This window comes from Monodelphis domestica, chromosome 1 (genome assembly GCF_027887165.1).
Source record: "Monodelphis domestica isolate mMonDom1 chromosome 1, mMonDom1.pri, whole genome shotgun sequence".
In the NCBI taxonomy this organism is placed as follows: Eukaryota; Metazoa; Chordata; class Mammalia; order Didelphimorphia; family Didelphidae; genus Monodelphis; species Monodelphis domestica.
In genome coordinates this window covers 743,483,595-743,501,496 of record NC_077227.1, presented here as the reverse complement: position 1 = coordinate 743,501,496, position 17,902 = coordinate 743,483,595, and the positions used below count along the sequence as shown (strand labels likewise).

The following is a 17,902-nucleotide window of genomic DNA, read 5'->3' as shown; positions in this document are numbered from 1 at the left end:
TGTGTCGATTTATTTTAAGTGTTCTTACTTGTTAAGAGGGAGAGTACTCTGGGAGAAGAAGGATGGACCCACCAGTAAGTGGCAGTGTTTTGGTTTTTTTTAAGAACATCAATAAAATATTTTTCAAAGATACCAGGACTTCCATAGGACACTGGCTTCAAGGAGACAACTGGAATCTCCTGAAAGTTATGACTATATAACAAATATCATTGGGTACCTCACTGACTGAGTTCAGCTCCATGATGGACCAGTCTCACACAGCAGAAGAGTCACAGTATCTCTGTGCAGGAGGTGACCTCAGAGGCTCTCTAGTCTAACCCACATACCTCCCCACAACCAAAGAAAAAATGTTCCCCACTAAAACATGCCTGTGGTCAACCAGCCTCCCTTCAATTGTCCAAGTAATTTTCCTTTCATTCATATGACCATGTAACCCCCTCCCTCTTTCAATAAACTTCCATGGCTCCCTATCACCTACCTCCAGTATCAAAATAAAATACAGAACACAGTGTCTAGCTTCTAAAGTCCTTTATAACCTGGGCCCTTTCCAGGCTTCTCAGTCCCATCTCCCCTGTGTACCCTGCAATCCAATGACAGTAGCCTCCTTGTTATTCCTCAAAGAAGACCCTTATCTCCAGACTCCAAAAATTTTCAGTGACTGCCCACACACCAGAAATGCCGTCCCTCCTCATCTCTACCTATTGGCTTCCCAAACTTCCTTCACATCTCAGCTAAAGCTTCTACAGGAAGCCTTTCCTGGCCTGACACCCTTCATGTTAGTGCCTTTCCTCTACTTCCTCTATCTCCCATTATTCTGGACCTCTAGCTTATCTATCCCTAGCTATTTGCATGTGGTGTCCCCCATTAGACTATGGATTACCCAAAGGCAGGGACTGTCATTTGCCTTTCTTTGGATATACCCAGCCCTTAACCCCTAAAAGGAGCTTAATAAGGGTTCACTGACTGACTGACTCTGCTTGAAGACCTCCATGGGATCTCAAAGGACAGCCTGTTCTGCTTTTGCATAGCGACTCATCATTTACATCACACTCAAATTTCCCCCATCATGTCTTATCTTTCTCGGTTCTGTCCCTGCGGTCAAATAGAACAAGAAAATCATCTCTTCCATGTAAGATGCATGAAGGCAGCCATCACAGGCCCCTGAACCTTCTCTTCTCCAAGTGGTGCATCCCTCAGGCCCTCAGACGATCACATGACATGGAGGTGTCTGCACTAATGGGGTTAACACGAGTTTCCACCATGTGTTGGGCTGGTAAAATCAGGGACTATCTGCAAGCCTATTTGAATCCATTGACCGTGACAACAAGGAGAGAATGAGGAGAGGAAAATGGCAGAGGGGTGAATCCTGACTCCTGAGACCCTTGATGTGTCAGGAAGGGAGCCGCTACTCACCAAGAAAGCAAGGAGTTGAGGAAGTCAGGCGTGGTGGGGTCAGGGCTCAGAGGTGGAGAGGTGACAAAAGCTGCTGCCTTGGCCCAGTTCTTGCTCCAGTAGTGAGACCCGTCAGTCCCCAAGCTGGCAGTAATGGGCTCCCCATACACCACGGTGCCTACAAAGCCCAACAGCCCAACAATCAGCACCACCCTGTGGACCCCACCTTCCCTTCCCACCCTGCCTCTGGACATAAAGCTACAAGTATCTCAGAAACCCTCCAGTCCGACGCCTTCATTTTACAGGTGAAGAAACTGAGGTTCAAAGAGATGAAGTGACTTGCCCTAGGCCATGCAGCTAGAGGCAATGGCAGGATTTGAACCCAGGTCTCCCTGACTCCTAGTTCAGCACTTTGACCAGGACAGCACACTGCCTCTGGAAGTTCCCCCAAACAAGTAGAAGAGGGTGGTTCTGGCCCTTTCTCCACACCCCCTGAACTCAGGCATCTCTGGCAGTTCTGAAGCCAGACATTTCCCAGAATGGAATGCACCTCCTCTCCCCTTAGCCACTTCGGAGGCCCAACTTATCCTTTGATAAATAGATTACGCCACCCTGTTTGCCTCCTACAGCCTCGCCGGAGGGCCTCCCACCTCAGGAATCTCCCAGAGAGCTGAGCGGGTGATGGAGCTGGGCAGGCGCCCCGGGCTGCTCACTCCTAGGAAGGAAGACCAAGTGTCCTAACCAGGAGGGTGTCGGGACCCCGGGGAAAGAGCTCGTGTAAGAAAAAGGACAAACACTCCCCACAGCCCAGCTTCACTGACCTGAGGCCCGTCTGCTTGGCTGCACTCCCCGAGACTGAAAATACGCCCAGAATCTCAGAGGCAGAAGAGGCCGCGGGGGCCTCGGAGACGTCCCCGGACAACCTGCCCCAAGTAGGGCCACGTGGCCTCTGCTGGAGGGCCTCCAGGAGAGGGCGAGCCACTGCCTGGGAGGAAGGGCAGCCCCTGCCACCTCTGGCCAGCCCTAACGCTAGGGAACATCTTCCCCCATCAGCCTGGAGCTGGTTTCTTTGCAGCCTGGACTCTGTTCTCCTATTTGGAGCCTCCAGATCCAAACAGAACCTGCCTCGCTCTGGTGCCCCCCCCCCTGCTGTCAGCAGTGTGAGCTCAGCCCCCCTTTGGGCTCTAATGCCCGGTGAGGTCAATGCTGTTATTATGCCCATTTTACAAAGGAGAAAACTGAGGCTCAAGGAGGCCATCCATTAACAAGCATTGCTAGGCAGTGACTCTGAGTCAGGCACTGTGCCAAGCCCTGAGGATCCACAGAAGGATAAAAGCAGACCCTGTCCTCTAGGAGCTCCCATTCTGACAGAGCTGACATGTAAACCGGGCACAAAATAAACGCAGAATGGAAAGATGGTGAGTAATCTGGAAGGGGAAGGCACCAGCAGCTAAGAGAACCAGGTTACCCAGGTCTCATCATCCTCTGAAGCCAGGATTCGAACCCAGGTCTTTCCAAGAGTTCTAACAATTCTACTAGCTGGCCCCTTCAAAGGTAGAAGAGTGGACACTGAGTGTCTCCAAGTGAGCAAGACCTATTCAAGTCCCACCTCTAATATGTTCTGGCTGGGTGGTGCTGGCAAATCTCCCCAAGCCTCAGTTTCACCATCTGTAAAATGAGGGCAATAATAATATCTGTATTTCCTGCTCCTCGTGAAGTAGTTGTGAGCCACCAAGAAACAGAGAGGCCGCCGGGGGGCACAGCGGAGAGAGCTCTGGGTCTGGAGTCACAAAGACTCATCTTTCTGAATTCAAATCTGAGCTCAGGCAGTCATTAGCTGTGTGACCCTGAGCAAGTCACTGGATCCCATCTGCCTCTATTTCCTCAGCTATAAAATGGGCTGGATAAGGACGTGGCAAAACCATTCCAGAGTCTCTGCCAAAAAGAAGCCAAATGAGGTCACCAAAGTCGAGCTTGACTGGACGCCACCTCGTACGAATAAGCCCAAACGGGTGAAGAGCTCTGCAGGCTTCAAAGGGCAGAAGAAATGGCCGGGCAGCAGCCAGGAGGCCATTCCCAGGCTCTCACAAGCCTCTAAGGCCGGTCTGGTGGCCCGAGCAAACGGCGAGAATGAGGAAGCCTTGGCTGCTCCCCAACGGGCCTGATGAAATGCAAATGGCGGGGCTTCCACCCAGGGCCCCCCTCGGTGGTTCCCACAGTACAGCCGGAGCCTGGGGCTTGGCTGGGGCATCGGCCCAAAAGGGCTCCATTGACCGAGGCTCCTGAATGCCCAGAGGGCCGGGGGCTGGGGATTGTGGGATGGGGGGACATTGGGAGCTATTGTCTGTCTCAGAGTTCCAGGAGCAAAGGGGAAGAATGAGCCATCCATCAGGGCCACCGAGGCACACAGGCCACATGATGGGCTTCCCATTGCCAAGCTGGTGTCCAACTGTCTACACTTGACAAAGAGAAGGAAATGATAACGATGCCTCCTCCCATCCTTCACTGGGAAGGCGAGGGGCCAGGCCTGCCGGATGGTCCTACATTTTCTTTTCTTTTTTTAACCCTAATCTTCTGTTTTAGAATCAATACTGTGGATTGGATTGGTTCCAAGGCAGAAGAGCAGAAAGGGCTGGCAATGGGGGTCAAGTGACTTGCCCAGGGCCATGTAGCTAGGAAGTGTCTGAGGCCAGACTTGAACCCAGGACCTCCCATCTCTAGACGTGGCTCTCCATCCACTGAGCCACCCACCTGCCCCAAAATATTTGTGTGAAATATTTATTTATAGATCTTAAACTCTTTCAATCTTAGTATCAATTCTGAGTGGTTTACCATTTCTTTCTCTGGTTCATTATACAGAAAAGGAAATTGAGGCAAACAAGGTAAGGTGACTTGGCCAGGGTCACACCATCTCCCTCTCTGGTTTATTATTCAGATGAGGAAACTGAGGCAAACAAGGTAAAGTGACTTGGCCAGGGTCACACATCTAGGAAGTATCTGAGGCCAGATTTTAAACGAGGTCCCCCCAACTCTAGACCTGGCTCTCTGTACACTGGGCTACCTAGCTGCCCCACTGTGTATACTTCTAAATTGGGTTAACTTTGCTAAAATGCTTTCTTCCTCTTTCTTTTATAACCATACTAGCCTTGCTTTTATCATTTTATTTTTTCCTTTTTTTGGCTGGACATATGATTTCATCAATGTAAGGAACTCCCAGCCCTCTAGAAGGGCTGGCTCTTAATCTGAGGCAAAGAGTCTGTTCAGCGACTTGGTCAGGGTCATGCAGCCGAGAAGGGTCCGAGGCAGGACTCGAATTCAGGATTTCCTGCCTCGGAGGCCAGCTCTCAGTCCCCTATACTCTAGCTGCCTCTCTCTCTACTTATTGGGAATAATCAGTCCTAAGATACAAGGAGAATTAGCAGTTGTGGAGCTGGCAGGAACCCTGGAAATGATCTAAGCCAACCCCTCCCTCCCATTCTGCTGGGAAGGAGCCAAAGGAGCGGAAAACCAGGATGAAGGAGTTGGGGAGAGAAAGGGATGTCATCAATGGAAAAGGGAAATAAAGAAGCCCTGAGGGGACCTCAAGAGTGCATGGAATAATTATCATTTGTCCTTCACTCATTTTCCTGCCGTATCTGACTCTTTGTGATCCCGTGTGGAGTTCTCTTGGCAGAGATACTGGACTGATTGGCCATTTCCTCCTCCAGTTCATTTGACAGATGAGGAAACTGAGGCCAACAGGGTGAAGTGACTTGCCCAGGGTCACACAGTGAGAAAGTATCTAAGGGTGGATTTGAACTCAACAAGATGAGTCTTCCTGACTCAAGGCCCAGTGCTCTATCCACTATGCCACCTAGCTACAAGAAGAGGAAAGAGAGGAAGGAGGAGGGGGGAGAGGAAGAGGGGGAGAAGGAGGAAAGGGAGGAGAGGGGAGGGGAGGGGAGGGGAGGGGAGGAGAGGGGAGGGGTGGGGAGGGGAGGGGAGGGGAGGAGAGGGCAGGAGAGGAGAGGAGAGGAGAGGAGAGGAGAGGAGAGGAGAGGAGAGGAGAGGAGAGGAGAGGAGAGGAGAGGAGAGGAAAGGGCAGAGGGAAGGAAAAGAAAGGAAAGGGCAGAGGGAAGGAAAGGAAAGGAAAGGGCAGAGGGAAGGAGAGAAGAAAGGACCTTACAATTTACAAATCAATTTTCCTGTTACTATAACCCTGTAAGATGAGTAGGGCAAGTGTTTTTATCCCCATTTTACAGACAAGGAAGACTGAGTCTCAGAGAGGTTAAATAACAGGGTAACACAGTGAGGCAGTGTCAGACCCCAGATTTAGGGTTGAAAATGTCCTCAGAGGTCCTAGAGTCTAACCCCCTCATTTTACCTTTGAGAAAGCTAAAGCCCAGAGAGAGGGAATCCCTTTCCCCAGGCCCCCCAGGGGCAGAGTCCAGAGTCTCTCAGAACCTCTGACCCTGGATCTTATGTTCTAGCATGCCTCTCCTTTATTGGCTTAGTAAATGGGGATTTCAGAATAAGAAAATCACTGGGGGCAGCTAGGTGGCTCAGTGGATTGAGAGCCAGGCCTAGAGAAAGGAGGGGTCCTGGGTTCAAATTTGACCTCAGACACTTCCTAGCTATGAGATCCTGGGCAAGTCACTTGACCCCCATTGCCTAGCCCTTACGAAAGAAAAAGAAAGGGAAAATCACTCAGGGTACCATAGATTTTTATGACAAAATGGGCCTTAGTGGCCATTGAATCTAAATCCGTCCTTTGACAGATGCAGAAACTGAGGCACTGAGCAGTTAAGTCACTTAACTAGGATCAAAGAGCTACTAAGCACCTGAGTCCAAGCCTTCCTGACCTCCAGCCCGGTGCCCTATTCCCTATAGCCATAATGCCTCAAAGGCCCCCCGATCATAAACAGGAAATAGCTTAAGAACAAGGAAACATGAACACGGTGGCCAAATGACCCAGAGCCCGAACGAGGCCGGGACAGGCTCCTCATCCCAGCCCACCCCACCCCGGCCCTTATCGCAGCCCAGAGCGCTGCCAGTGGGGGCAGAAGGCGTTCGGCTACACAACGTTCCCCAGAGGAATTCCGCGACCAGATGGAGCCTGACGTCATCTGTGTAGGCAGGGGAGGGTTATTTAGACTGGATCGAATTAAATCCAAGCCTGGCATGGCAGAGGGAGCCGGGGCTGCCCACCCACCCTCTGCAGCGGGTGCCTTTACAGAGATGCTAAACCGGGCTTCGGGAGCGGAACAAAAGGAAACCTGAGCTCAGGGCCTCGGTTCACTGTAATTAGGTTAATGCTGGAGCATGATAAAAGTAGCCGGCTTGGCAGGAGCCTCTGGAAAAGGCACAGCCTCCCCAGCAGGGATGGCCCAGCCTCCAGCCACCTCCACGTCCCCACCACCCTCACCCCAGCCTCCACTCACCCTTTTTCCTGGCCTGGGCAATGACCTCGGCAGCACTTTTGCTCATCACCTTCGTGATATACAGCGGGCAGTTGGTTTGGTTGGCGATGGTAATCGCCCGGTTCACAGCCTCGGCCTCAACCTGCAAGACAACATCCCCATCTGAGCCACGGCAACATCCATCAGGTTCTTCCCTCCAGCCTCCATTCCCCCAACACTCTTGGAATCCATGGGCTCCACGATCAACACCATGAGGACTCCCCTTTGGAAGCACTTTCCCCACCACAGTATTCCTAAAATTCAGATCTCACCATGTCACCCCTCTATTTGAAAAAATCCTCAATGGCTCCCTATGGCCTCTAGGACCATATACATGATCAGCCCAGCAGCTGAAGCCCCTCCATGAAGCTCCCATCCACCTCACTAGGATCATTTCAAACAACTTTCTCTCTCCCTGTCTCTCTGTCTCTGTCTCTGCCTCTTTCTCTCTGTCCATCTCTATCTCTCTCTCTCTGTCTGTCTCTCTCTTTCTCTGTTTCTTTCTCTCCCTCTGTCTCTGTCTCTTTCTGTGTGTCTGTTTCTCTCTTTTTCTCTGCCTCTCTTTTCCTCTGTCAGTCTCTCTCTTTCTCTTTGTCCGCCTCTGTCTCTGTCTTTCTGTCCCTCTCTGTCTCTGTCTCTGTGTGTTTCTATCTCTCTCTGTGTCTGTTTGTCTCTCTCCATCTTTCTGTCTGTCTCTTTCTCTGTCTTTCTCTCCCTTTCTGTGTGTCTCTCTGTCTTTCTGTCTCTCTCTCTCTCTGTCTTTCTCTTTCTCTTTGTCCATCTGTCTGTCTCTGTGTGTGTCAGTCTCTCTGTCTCTCTTTCTGTCTTTCTCTCTATCTCTCTGTCTTTTTCTCTTTGTCCATCTCTGTCTCTTTTTCTCTCTTTCTCTCTCCTGTCTGTGTGTGTCAGTCTCTCTGTCTTTCTGTCTCTCTTTATCTCTCTCTGTCTCTGTGTGTGTCTCTGTCTCTCTCTATGTCTCTCTCTCCATCTTTCTGTCTCTCTCTGTCTCTTTCTCTGTCTTTCTCTCCCTCTCTGTCTGTGTGTCTCTCTGTCTTTCTGTCTCTCTTTCTCTTTGTCCATCTCTGTCTCTCTGTCTGTCACTGTGTGTCATTCTCTGTCCGTGTCTCTCTCTTTCTGTCTCTCTGTCTCTTTCTCTTTGTCCGTCTCTGTCTCTCTTTTTCTCTCTTTCTCTCTCTCCTGTCTCTCTGTCTGTGTGTATGTCAGTCTCTCTGTCTTTCTGTCTCTCTTTATCTCTCTGTCTCTGTGTGTGTCTCTGTCTCTCTCTATGTCTCTCTCTCCATCTTTCTGTCTCTCTCTGTCTCTTTCTCTGTCTTTCTCTCCCTCTCTGTTTGTGTCTCTCTGTCTTTCTGTCTCTCTTTCTCTTTGTCCATCTCTGTCTCTCTGTCTGTCACTATGTGTCATTCTCTGTCTGTGTCTCTCTCTTTCTGTCTCTCTGTCTCTTTCTCTTTGTCCGTCTCTGTCTCTCTTTCTCTCTCTCCTGTCTCTCTGTCTGTGTGTATGTCAGTCTCTCTGTCTTTCTGTCTCTCTCTTTATCCCTCCCTTTGTCTCTGTGTGTATGTGTCTCTGTCTCACATAGACACACACACACACACACACACACACACACACACACACAGACGTGACTTCCCCTACAAAAATTGTATCTCCTCCCTCTGGATGGGCCTTTGCACAGCCGGGTTCTCCATGGATTCCTTCTCCATTCCAACATCAAAGAGTCCTCGGTTTCCTTCCAGCACCACTCAAGTGCCAGAGCCTCCAGGAGCTCTTTCCTGACCTCCCTCAAGTGTCCGTGCTCTCTCCTTTCTGAAGTAACTTTTTGTATGCTTCCTGTATATTCCAGCTACTCCTCGGTGTACACTGTTGTCCCTGATCCCTCCTCTCCTCCCTCCATCCTGAACCAAGTGCATGATGAGCTTCTGGAGAGAACAGATTATTTCATGAATGTCTTTGCATCTCAGGTGCCGAATGCGATACCTGGCATGTTATAGATGCTCCAGTAATGTGTGGAATAGAATGACTGGAGTGGTTCATTTCATACAGTCAAGGCTAAAAGGGACCTCAGAGATGTCAAGTCCAACCTGCTTCATTCTGCAGAAGAAACTGAGGGTCGGAGCATTGAGATGACTTCAGGGAAGGCCTCTCTGATGGAGACTCAACTGGATAAACTCAGAAGAGTCTCTTTTGGCTTCTGTCAGAGGCTGAGGGTCCTCGACCCACTCCAAGGCAGGCACTAGCACCAGGAAGAGGGAGGATGGGCCATTGTTCTTATAGAATGCCCAAGAGATGGCCCAGATGGAACGGAAGGAATGTGGGCCAAAGCCCAGAAGGAGATGAAGTGTCATGTTCAGGGCTTAATAGGTGAGTACAGCGAAGAGCCTTCATTCCCTTTCCAGAATCCCGAGGAAAACAAGATGGCCAACACTTTCTTCAGGGTGGGGGGAAGGGACTATGATAAGGCCTCTTTATAAATGAGTGACAGGGGCAGGTAGGTGGCTCAGTGGATAGGGTACCAGACTTGAAATCAGAACCCAGGTTCAAATCTGGCCTCAGACACATCTGTGAATTTTAGATCTACTCCACCCTGCTTAATCTAACAAAACAGGCATGTCTACACCCTTACTTAAGGATTAAGTATTGAGAAGGATGGCCTATGCCAGACGTGTGCTAGCAAATGACAGACCCCCTGGGCTGTCCTAAGTCAAGCATAAGCTACCATTGGTACATGTGGGACACAGGAAGCAATGTAAAAAACAGTCTATATATTTCATGTCACTTCCTCTCTCAGCCTCTTTTGCAGTGGAGAGGTGACTGGTGGCAGTGTGCTGAGCATCTTGGCATATTGGCGTGGCGGCAGCTATTGACCAGGTTTGGCATTAAGAGTCCTTGATACACTACTGGGGAAGCTTAGTAACCTAGTTCAGGTGAGGCGTCTCCTCTGAGCTCTCTTGGAGTTTAGGCTGATTCTTTTCTCCTTTACCTTCCAAAACACTATCCTCTTAGAAAGCCTCTAATCTTCTGAAAAGACCTCATGGCAGAGGTCTTTGAAATCCCCCTAGCACAAGCCAGGCAGGAGAAATCCTATACCCTTTCCCTCTCTCTTAACCTTAATTCCTTCTCTCTATATTAATCAAACCACCATAAAATTTCCAAACTGACTTGGGTATTTTATTTGGGATATTCCATGGAGACCAATTAAATTTAGATTAAGTCACAACCCTAAAATTTTCCCTTATACTTCCCAGCTGTGAGACCTTGGGCAAGTCAATTCACTCCAACTGCCTAGTCCTTACACTCTTCTCTCTTAGAACTGACACAAAGATAGAGAGAAAGGTTTAAAAGAAATAAAAATAATAAGTGATCAAGAAATGTCACTTCATCTGCCTTCTACACCAGTGGTGGGTGGTGGGTGGTGGGTATTTTTTTTAATTATTATAAATTTAACATTAAAGAATTAGAGCTGGTCTTGGAATCAGGAAGACTTGGTCTTGAGTCCTACCACAGTCACATACTGGCTCTGTGACTGGAAGGAAGTCACTTAATCTATATGGATCCCTTATAGGACCTTTTTGCAAGGGATTATGGGCAATCTATGCCCCACATAACTAAGACTCCCAGTTGCAGAAAAGTGGCAATCTGCATTGGTGCAAGAAACATCCACACTGGAGAAGTTCCATGGAGACTGGAACAACCTCCAGGAAGTGATGCAGAGCGAGAGGAGCAGAACCAGGAGAACATTGTACACAGAGACTAATACACTGTGGTATAATCGAACGTAATGGACTTCTCCATTAGTGGCGGTGTAATGTCCCTGAACAACTTACAGGGATCCAGGAGAAAAAAACACCATTCATAAGCAAAGGATAAACTATGGGAGTGGAAACACCGAGAAAAAGCAACTGCCTGAATACAGAGGTTGAGGGGACATGACAGAGGATAGACTCTAAATGAACACTCTAATGCAAATACTATCAACAAAGCAATGGGTTCAAATCAAGAAAACATCTAATGCCCAGTGGACTTACGCGTCGGCTATGGGGGGTGGGGGGGGAGGAAAAGAAAATGATCTATGTCTTTAACGAATAATGCTTGGAAATGATCAAATAAAATATATTAAAAAAAAAAAGAAAAAGAAACATCCACACTGGGAGTCGTATAAATCAATGAAATCACACATCTAGATTCCCACACTCCCTCTGGGAAATAACCCATCTAATGTCACAGTGACGTGGCACAGTAGATAGAGTGCCAGGTCTGGAGTCAGTAAGACTCATCTTCAGTGTTCAAATCTGGATTCTGACACTTACTACCTATGTGACTCTGGGCAAGTCACTTAACCCTGTTTGCCTCAGTTTCCTCACCTGTAAAAGCAAACCACTCCGGTACCTTTGCCAAGAAAACCCCAATTGGGGTCACGGAGGGTCAGATGAGGCTGACAATGACTGAAAACTTGCTTTGCAACTACTTACACAGAAGCAAATTAATTTCAACTAAATGTCAGAACTTCCTTCCTTCCCTCCAATCTGTGCTGGTTCTTGATTCTCATCCCTATTCCCCTTCCAGGTTTGAGGTTGAGCATGCTCTATTTCTCCAGCCTCTCTTCAGTCGAGATTCGGGGGTAAAGGGCTGCCCAGAATTCCTGGGCTCTTCCTACCTGATGGCCCTGACTGCATCGGAGGATTCCACCACCTGATTGGGTCACGGTTTATTTGCCCATTCCCTCTACACACCACACTGGGATGAGCATTGTAAATGTTGGTCTTTTCCTAATTTTGCGCTCTCCAAAAGGATCCTCCTAGCTTCTGATTCCACCAGGAGCGACGACATCTCTGTGTCTCCACTAGGAGCCCGTCTACATGGAATTTCGCTGATTTGAAGTACTTCTGCCATTCTCAGTGTGATTTCAGTATGTGTCTCTGATCATTTGCGTGTCCCCTTTTGGAAGTGGCCTGCTTTAGCCACGGCGAATAGGGTTTGGATATTCTTCTGTGTGGAGTCGACGTTTTTCACAGAGCATGACATGACCTGCGTCCTATCTAAATTGGCCTAACAAACCGCGATCTAATGAGATTTTATGGTTGCTTGGCCTCCAGTTTAGACTTGGTGATTCCACCGAGTATGCTTTTTCCTGATAAATTCAAGATGATTCTTTCCCGTTTAACTCCCCACCATGTTACGAGTTCGGTAAATTAGGACACCAACAGGGTGAAGACACTGAAGGGATGCTTATTAGTTTATCAAATTCTCTGACTACGTTAGATGACAGAATCAGGAACCCAAATGAGCTGAAGAAACTAAACAATGGATCCACGTCAATGGAAGGGAAATAAGCAGATATAAATGGAAAGTCCTAAGTTTGGTTCAAAGGAACAGGTATGAAATCATAGGACAGGAGAAATGTGGCTACACAATAGCCAAGTAAAAAAGATCTGGGGATGTTAGTGGACCATGAGCCAACAGGACTGCCAAAAAAAATAATGCCAACTTACATGGCACTAAACAAAGAAGTATAGTTCAGCTTAACGGGGCAGGGGAGAAAACGTCATGCCTGGAGAGTCAGGAAGGCACATCTTTCTGAGTTCACTTCCTAACTGTGTGACCCCAGGCTAGTCTTTTAACCCTAGCTGCCTCAGTTCCTCATCAGTAAAAATGAGCCAGAGAAGTGGAATGGCGCATTGGCTACCGGGGGGGGGGGGGGGGAATGAAGGGGAGGGAAAGAACATGAATCATATAACCATGGGAAAATATTCTTAATTAATTAAATAGAAAGTTTCAATTAAAAAATAATTTTAAAAAATAAAGGACTAAAAAAAATGAGCTGGAGAAAGAAATGGCGAGCCAGCACAGTAGCTCTGCCAAGGAAACCCCAAATGGGGTCACAAAGAATCAGACATGACGGAAAACCTAGTGAAAATCCAAAAATTCAATGTCCAGAGAAAGGAAAGAAAGAGCCCCTGTGCTGCTTTAAACTTGGGATACCCTGCAGGTTAAAGGAGAACTTGTGTGACACTGAAAGACAACGGCGTGTCCGGGGGAAGGCGAGGAAGGGGAAGAGGAGCTACAAGTAATGTTCACGTGAGGAATTCAAGGAACTGAGATTGTGTCTGGTTTGCAGACAAGCGGCTAGCTAGGGCTTCCCCGTCTTGGACTTGGAAAACCCAACTTTTCTAACCCAACTATAAGACTTGACATTAGCCACTGTTCAATTTCCACTTATTAGATCACTCAGTCCAAAGCTCCAGCCTGTCAAGATCCCTTTGAATCCTGACTCTGCCAATATGCTGACTATCCTTGTGCTTGTGTTAGCTGAGGATTTGATAAGCATGCTGTCTATACCTGAAATGGAAACTACTAGATATAAATGGAAAGTTCTGCCCTTTAGTTCAAAGGAACAACTGTGAAACTGTAGTATAGAGGAAGTGAAAAAGATCTGGGGATGTTAGCAGACCACATGCTCAATATGACTTAACAAGGCAACAGGACAACCAGAAAAACACTATTGCCAACTTACAGAGCATTCATTAGTAAAAGAATAGTTCAGCTAGGTGGGGCAGTGGAGAGAATGTCATACCAGGAATCAGGAAGACTCGTCTTTATAAATTCAAATCTAGCCTCAGACACTTACTAGATTTTTGACCCTGGGCAAGTAATTTTACTTTGTCTGCCTCAGTTTCCTCATCTGTAATATGAGCTGGAGAAGGAAATGGCAAGCCAAGCTAAGAAACCTGATATTACAGATGTCTTCGAATTCCACTCTCTCTTTGAGTGGCCCAGCCAAGAATACTTTATCAAAGAACCTTCAACTTCGTTTGTGCCCTTATCGTGTCCTTATGTGTCTTTGAAGATGAAAATCTGGGCTCAGAGGACTCTCCTCACTTTCGCCTGAGGATAAGAAGCTTTAGGGGTTCCTACCTAAACCCTGTCTACTAATTTTGGTTCTGCGAAGCCCATGAGACTCCTGTGAATTCCATGGACTGCATCACAGTCCACTCCCCAGGAGATGTAGGCCGTCATAGTACTCAAAACCTGCCAGTTCTAAGACCTAGACCTGCTTCAGAGCAATGCTGAGTGGTTGGCAGTGGAGAAGAGGGGAGATGATGATTCTACCTGAGCACACCACTCTCCCCTACAGAGGATGGGCATGCCCACTAGCACCTTGTTAAGGCAACTGACTTCAAAGAAATGGGACAATCCAAAGTAACTGGCCTGGGCTCTTGACATTTTTTCTGGGGAAGGGGGATTTATTTGGTGATTCATTCAAAGTCTTAGTTCAACCTAGGAGAGTTACGAATCAAAAATAAGGGCTCTCAACCAGGAGGGTCTATGGTTAGGTTCAAAGACGTCCATAATGGCGGACAGGATTGTGGACATCTTTATTTTCACTAGCCTATGATGGATATGTTACATTGCCTTCTATCATTTAAAACTTTTATTCTGATAAAGAGGCCATAGGCCTAAAGAGTCTCTGATACAGAAACGGTTAAGAACCCCTGCTCCAGAGAAACCCCAGCTTAAGCTCCCAAGAAAGGTCCCACCATGAGTAGGAAGGGATAAAGTGAACTTTCTGTCTCAGAGAAAATCAAGAGATCCTTTCCTGACTTAAGCAAGAACCCAGGGCTCAGGAACCAAGAAGGGGATTCTCCGAAACTGAAACCAGTTCTCTTTGGCAAGGAGGCAAAGAACCAGCATTTTTGTCCATCTGTGCCACTCACTGTGTCAAATAGGCTCTCTAGGTTTGAGTTTCTTCTTCTGTACAAACAAAGGCAGGGTTGGCTTAGTGGATTTCTCCAGCTCATGCCCAACTAAGCTCTAAGATGCTGTTGTTGTTCAGTTGTGTCTACCTCTTCATGACCCTTTTGGGGGTTTTCTTAGCAGATACTGGAGTGGTTTGTCATTTCCTTCTCCAGCTCATTTGACAGATGAGGAAACTGAGGACAATGGGGTGAAGTGATTGCCCAGGGTCGCACAGCTAGGAAGTGTATGAGGTCATAATTGAACTCAGGTCTTCCTGACTCCAGGTCTAGCATTCTATCTAATATACTTGGACTCCATAAATCCCAGACTCAGTCCCAAGACACCAACTGGACAGGAAGCACATAGATTGGTGATATGACACCCAAATTTCAGGAAGTCTTAGAACTATTGGACCTTCTCAGAACTCTCTTATCTGTGCATCCTTGGGCAAACCATTTTCCCTCTGGGCCTCAGTTTCTTCATTTGGAAAAGGATGGGTTTGGACTAAATGACTTCTATGGTGCCTTCCAGCTTTCAGACTATGGTTCTACCCAGTAAATGTTTGTTGGCTGCCATTCTCATAATGTTCAAAGCACTTTCTAGATATCATTTGACTCAGGACTCACAGCAGCCCTAAGAGGCTGGTACTCTAAGCATCCTTATCTCCAATTAATTGATGAAACAAATGAGAGACAGAAGGGTAAGGGGCTTGCCCAGGGTCATACTGCTAATATATATCCAAGTCTAGATTTGAACTCAGGACTTCTTGATTGCAAGTTCATCTCTTATCCACTGTACCCTCTGGCTGCTTTCTCCTCCCTAAGTCTATCTGCTTGCCTCCAAAATGAAAGGGATGGAGAAGGTCCTGAAGTTTGGGGTTCCAGGGCTAAATAAAGTCATGCCCTCCTCCTGGTTCAGCTTTGTCTCCTCCAGTCAGCAGCTGCCTTTGCTCCCTCCCCCTCCAGCTCCAGCTCCCACCACCCCCTCCCACACAAGGAACTAGCTCTGACCTGGCCTGCTCAGCCCAGCCTCAAGGATTCTAGGGGGGCCCCTCCCTTCTCTGGCCTCTTCTAGGGAAATGTGGGGCCTCAGAGTAGCCGATCTTAGCCTAGAAACAATAGAGTCCAAGAGTTCTCAAGTTCTTATCTCAGATTACTCTGTGCTCTGGACAGACTGGGCGGCTCTCTGTCTCAGAGATGTGCCTGGAGCTCTCCTGCCTTAGAGGCTTTACCCGGACCTTCTGAAATCTGAAATGCCTTCCTTCTCACTCTTCCTGGGTCAGATTTCTCTCCATCACTTACAGAACAATCCAGAAGCCACCTCTTCCAGGAAGTCCTTCCAGATCCTCCCTTGCTGGCTCAGGTCTGACTCTCCCCTTTGGATCTCAGAGAGTACTCTGTGTAGACTTAACTGATACTTATTGAGCCCAATTTAAGTTGGCAAAGCAGTTCCTTACTCCATTGTCCCATTTGAGCAACACAACAACAGGATGTAATAATTAAAATTGGGTGGCCAAATGTAATAGTTAAAAATTTGGTTTGACAAAAATAATAATGGTTAAAAAAGAACTGTTGTGGTTGCCATTTATATTCATTAACTCTTAAGTCAAAAGGCTATTAGTAGCTTTAGTAGCTTTATTTACCTCAAGGTAGAGATATTAAAGTGGGAAATGTAGGAAGAAGGTAGAAAATATCACTTAGCTAAAAATACCCTAAGTCCTACCCTAGAACCTCCAGACCACAAATGTGAATCTGAATTCGAATCTCACCAGGATCCAAAGTTCAGATCAGGAAGCCAAAATCCAAAGAGTCAAAGATGCTGAAAAGCCTCCGAGAACCTTCATATGAGGCCAAGAGAGCCAAGAAGCCCACCAGAGCTCAGAGCTCAAGCTCCCTAGGCTAAAGGCCATTGAGAAAGAAGAGCCCAAGAATCCTCCAAGCAAAGAGTGAGTAAATCTCTCTCAGGCTCACACCTATATACAGTTTTCTCCACCCATCACTCATCAGCTCTCCTCATCACATCTCTCAGGAATCAATCACAGCCTTTCAATTTGCCTAGAACTGGGGGGTGGGGGGGGGGGGTAATAGCAGTGCTTGTGGCCTGTTAGGGCATGAACTTTCTTTGTTAGTAACTTACCATTAAGTAGGGATACTTTAAGTTCTTGATTGATTAACTTAAAATAAACAAAGGGAAAAAAAATTCCCTTTCACATGGAGGAGGTAGGAACTGTGGGTACCATTGTCCCCACTTCACATATAAATAAGCTGAGCCCCAAAAGGGCAACTAGGAGGGTCAAGAGATTGAGAACCAGGCCTGGAGATGAGAGGTCCTGGATTCAAATCTGACCTCAGATACTTCCTGGGTGTGTATAGAGGAAATTTCCTCCCCTCCCCCTCCTGAATTGCCAACCCCATCCATACCATTTTTACATGCCAGTGCTACACCCATGAATGTAAATAAAAGGGCCTGGGTGGAGCCCAGAGGGGTCTTTTGTGGCTCTCTACTTCCGGGAGCAGGCAGGTGAGGGATGGACTGAGGATCTGCCAGGATGAGCTACACTTTATCAGACTTAGAGTAAAGAAGAGATGTTAAATCTATTCTTATCTACCTTTTCTATTTCAAGGGATTATTAATAAACTTTATGGAAAATAAGAACTTGAAGATATTAAGTTAAATATAACAGGTGTATGACTCTGGCCAAGTCACTTAATTCCCATTGCCTAGCCTTTACTGCTCTTCCACCTCAGAACCAATATCTAGTATTAATTCTAAGATGGATGGTAAGAGAAAGAAAAGAAAAGAGAGAGAGAGAGAGAGAGAGGAGAGAGAGAGAGAGAGAGAGAGAGAGAGAGAGAGAGAGAGAGAGAGAGAGAGAAAGAAAGAAAGAAAGAAAGAAAGAAAGAAGAAAGAAAGAAAGAAAGAAAGAAAGAAAGAAAGAAAGAAAGAAAGAAAGAAAGAAAGAAAGAAAGAAAGAAAGAAAGAAAGAAAGAAAGAAAGAAAGAAGAAAGAAAGAAAGAAAGAAAGAAAGAGAGGGGGAGGGAGGGAGGGAGGGAGGGAGAGGGAGAGAAGAAGGAGGGAGAGAGAGAGAGAGAGAGAGAGAGAGAGAGAGAGAGAGAGAGAGAACGAAAGAAAGAACGAAAGGAAGGAAGGAAGGAAGGAAGGAAGGAAGGAAGGAAGGAAGGAAGGAAGGAAGAAAGAAAGAAAGAAAGAAAGAAAGAAAAGAAAGAAAGAAAGAAAGAAAGAAAGAAAGAAAGAAAGAAAGAAAGAAAGAAAGAAAGAAAAGAAAGAAGAAAGAAAGAAAGAAAGAAAGAAAGAAAGAA

General features: G+C 47.1%; 1 protein-coding gene across 2 annotated transcripts in view; it reads right to left on the bottom strand.

Moving 5' to 3' along the window:
- Nucleotides 1-17,902, bottom strand: part of DPYSL2 (dihydropyrimidinase like 2) — a 148,885-nt gene that overhangs the window by 22,149 nt on the left and 108,834 nt on the right. For both annotated transcript variants that reach the window (XM_001371288.4, XM_003339866.4), the window contains exons 8-9: nucleotides 6,813-6,933; nucleotides 1,414-1,570 (exon numbers count right to left, since the gene is read on the bottom strand). In XM_001371288.4, coding sequence (XP_001371325.2) covers nucleotides 1,414-1,570; nucleotides 6,813-6,933 — 278 coding nt within the window. The remainder of the gene's footprint in view (nucleotides 1-1,413; nucleotides 1,571-6,812; nucleotides 6,934-17,902) is intronic.